The following is a 2,422-nucleotide window of genomic DNA, read 5'->3' on the forward strand; positions in this document are numbered from 1 at the left end:
TCCAGCTCAGAGAAGCAGTGCATCTTATAGACGTCTGATACTGAATCGGTGTCCCTGAAACATCAAAGGCTTTCATTGCTAACTAGATAGCTAGTCTAGATGGACCAGATGACAATCCTTCCATCGACGCCAGTGGCTGCATGGCAGGTCAGTATTCAATGACATTGTGAAACAAGGAAAGGAGAACTCTTTCAAAAAGCACTTACAGCTAATCTTAGTGACGTTGCCACCAGAAGATTCGTAGGCACGAATGGTCGAAATGGTGTTCTGGTGAACCGTCTTGAGCTTGGTGTCGTCCTGAGTCTTGCCCTTGAGATCCATCTGCCTGAACATGTTGAGGGCAGACTCTTCACGCGCCTCGCCAAGGCCAGGGCGGCCCTTGGACTCAAGGCTGCCCGCCAGCTGCCAGCCACTCTCGCCTCCCTGGAAGCGAAACGCCTCGCAGTCGTAGCCAGCAGCGATGATCTCGTCCTCGGAACTCCACAGGAGGCTCATGAAGGGAAGAAGCTGGGTCGCGATGTTGAGAACAGCCTTGGGGGGCTGGTCGGCGCCGTTGGGGTAGACAACCGTGATGCTGCTGTCATGGGCGGTGAATGCAAGGGCATCTCCGCTGGGCGAGAAGGCAACAGAGTGAACCCAGCCTGCAGAGTTGTTGAGGTACTCTCCGCAGACAGTATTGAAGGGAAGCCTCTCGCCCCAAACACTGGGCTCGGGCCTGGCGTCGTTGCCCTTGATAAAGGCAGAGAAGACACGAGCGTGAGCATCCGCAGATCCGGCAGCGAGGAGCACCGAGTTGGGGTGCCAAGCAACCGAAGTGATGGTGCTGCGGATGGGCTTCTTCAGGTGCTTCGACACCCACCAGTCGTTTTCCTCCTCGAAATAGCAAACGGCAATGAGGCGGTCGCCGGAACCGACGGCGAATTTGGTCTCGTCGGGCGACCAGCGGACGAATGTCGCGGCGCGACTGATGCGCAGAAGCACAAGAGTCGGCTTGTAGCCGGAGGGAGAGGGCTCCCAGACGAGGGCATTACGATCTAGGAAGGACGTCAGCGTCATGTTGGACCCTGTTGTGTGGGGTGGCCGGGGGTCGCTGACCTTGCGAACAGGTAACGATGCGACCGCTGTTGGGGGCAATGTCAACGCTGGTGACCCTCTTGTCGTGGCCCTTCAGCTCATCCTTCAGCTTGAAAGCACTGCCTGCCTTTCCGTAGAGTTCGATTGTCGAGTCGCGGGCGATGGCGAGAGTCGAGCGGTCAGCCGAGAAGGAGTGGTCGGCAATGGGGTTGTGGAAGAGATGGTGGATTTCGGGAGCAGCCATGATGATTACTATCTGTGCGGTAGGAGTAGCTCTCTACTACCACTGCGTATGTTCAGGGAGGGTGAGTAATGGTGGAGGATGAATTCGGACAGTGATGATGCAGGCTGGGTTCGCAGATGGTGTTCAGTGCTGCCAGAACATGGACACCACAAGTCAAGCTTGGTGGGGCTGCGCCGCTGAGGGGTTACGTAGCTCAAGGCGCTAGCCGCACCCTGGGAGTCCAGGTTAGCCTTGAGTTGAGCTGGGGTCGGATGCTGACTTCGATTGGCGCTGCCGGATGAGCATGGGATTTCTCTTCACCGCGAACTTTCGACAGCCTCGGCGCAACACCCAGAAGCACACGACCACGACGACGCACGGCGTGACAACGCATCAAGAACAATCGCAGTATTTCGACGGACAGATTTCTTCGAGTCAAGAGGACTTGCGCCAGCTCGTCCGCCATCCACCGCCATGGCTGCCGTTGCCCCTCCCCGCGGTCTTCCGCCCAATGCCTCCCTCCCCACCAAGGTGACCCCGATCGCACCTAACCAGACGTATGTTGAAGCTGTCAGATAGGCACCACAAAGGCTCGCTGACACCAGGCAGGCTCTACATCACGAACCTCCCTTCAGCAAAGATCCAGAAACCCGACTTACGCACCGAATTGTACCTGCTCTTCTCGACCTACGGCCCCGTGCTCGACATTGTCGCGATGAAGACCATGAAGATGCGCGGCCAGGCGCACATCACCTACCGCGATATTCAGACAGCGACACAAGCCATGAGGTCGCTGGAGGGATTCGAGTTTCTCGGTCGCCCACTCGTACGTTCACTCATACTGAAGTCATACACATCCCCGGGGTGGCCCCGTACTGACGTTGTTCCTACACAGAGAATCCAGTACGCCAAGAGCAAGTCGGACTTCATCGCCAGGCTCGACCCTAACTTTGAGCTGCCCAAGACGGGCGCCGCCAAGGTTGAGGTCACATCACTGCAGCAGAGCATCTTCAACGCGCCAGCGCTCTGGAACGGCTTGCTAAGCCGGCGCCCGCCGCGAACACAACCATTGAAGGATTGCGCGCTTCGGAGGCCGCCCGGGGGCGGAAAGAGGACAAGAGACCA

At 57.8% G+C, this 2,422-nt stretch overlaps 2 protein-coding genes across 2 annotated transcripts in view; both read right to left on the reverse strand.

Annotated features, from left to right (window-relative positions):
• Nucleotides 1-95: 95 nt before the first annotated feature.
• On the reverse strand, nucleotides 96-1,318 carry VDBG_06021 (ARP2/3 actin-organizing complex subunit Sop2; the record flags this gene model as incomplete). Its single annotated transcript, XM_003003533.1, has 3 exons — nucleotides 96-136; nucleotides 207-1,034; nucleotides 1,096-1,318. 3 exons carry the CDS (start codon nucleotides 1,316-1,318, stop codon nucleotides 96-98), a joined length of 1,092 nt encoding a protein of 363 aa, XP_003003579.1.
• Nucleotides 1,319-2,062: 744 nt separating this feature from the next.
• Nucleotides 2,063-2,422, reverse strand: part of VDBG_06022 (conserved hypothetical protein) — a gene marked incomplete at both ends in the record, with an annotated part of 1,440 nt that continues 1,080 nt past the window's right edge. The window contains one exon of the mRNA XM_003003534.1: nucleotides 2,063-2,184. Within this exon, the coding sequence (XP_003003580.1) occupies nucleotides 2,063-2,184 (122 nt within the window). The remainder of the gene's footprint in view (nucleotides 2,185-2,422) is intronic.

This window comes from Verticillium alfalfae, genomic scaffold (genome assembly GCF_000150825.1).
Source record: "Verticillium alfalfae VaMs.102 supercont1.7 genomic scaffold, whole genome shotgun sequence".
In the NCBI taxonomy this organism is placed as follows: Eukaryota; Fungi; Ascomycota; class Sordariomycetes; order Glomerellales; family Plectosphaerellaceae; genus Verticillium; species Verticillium alfalfae.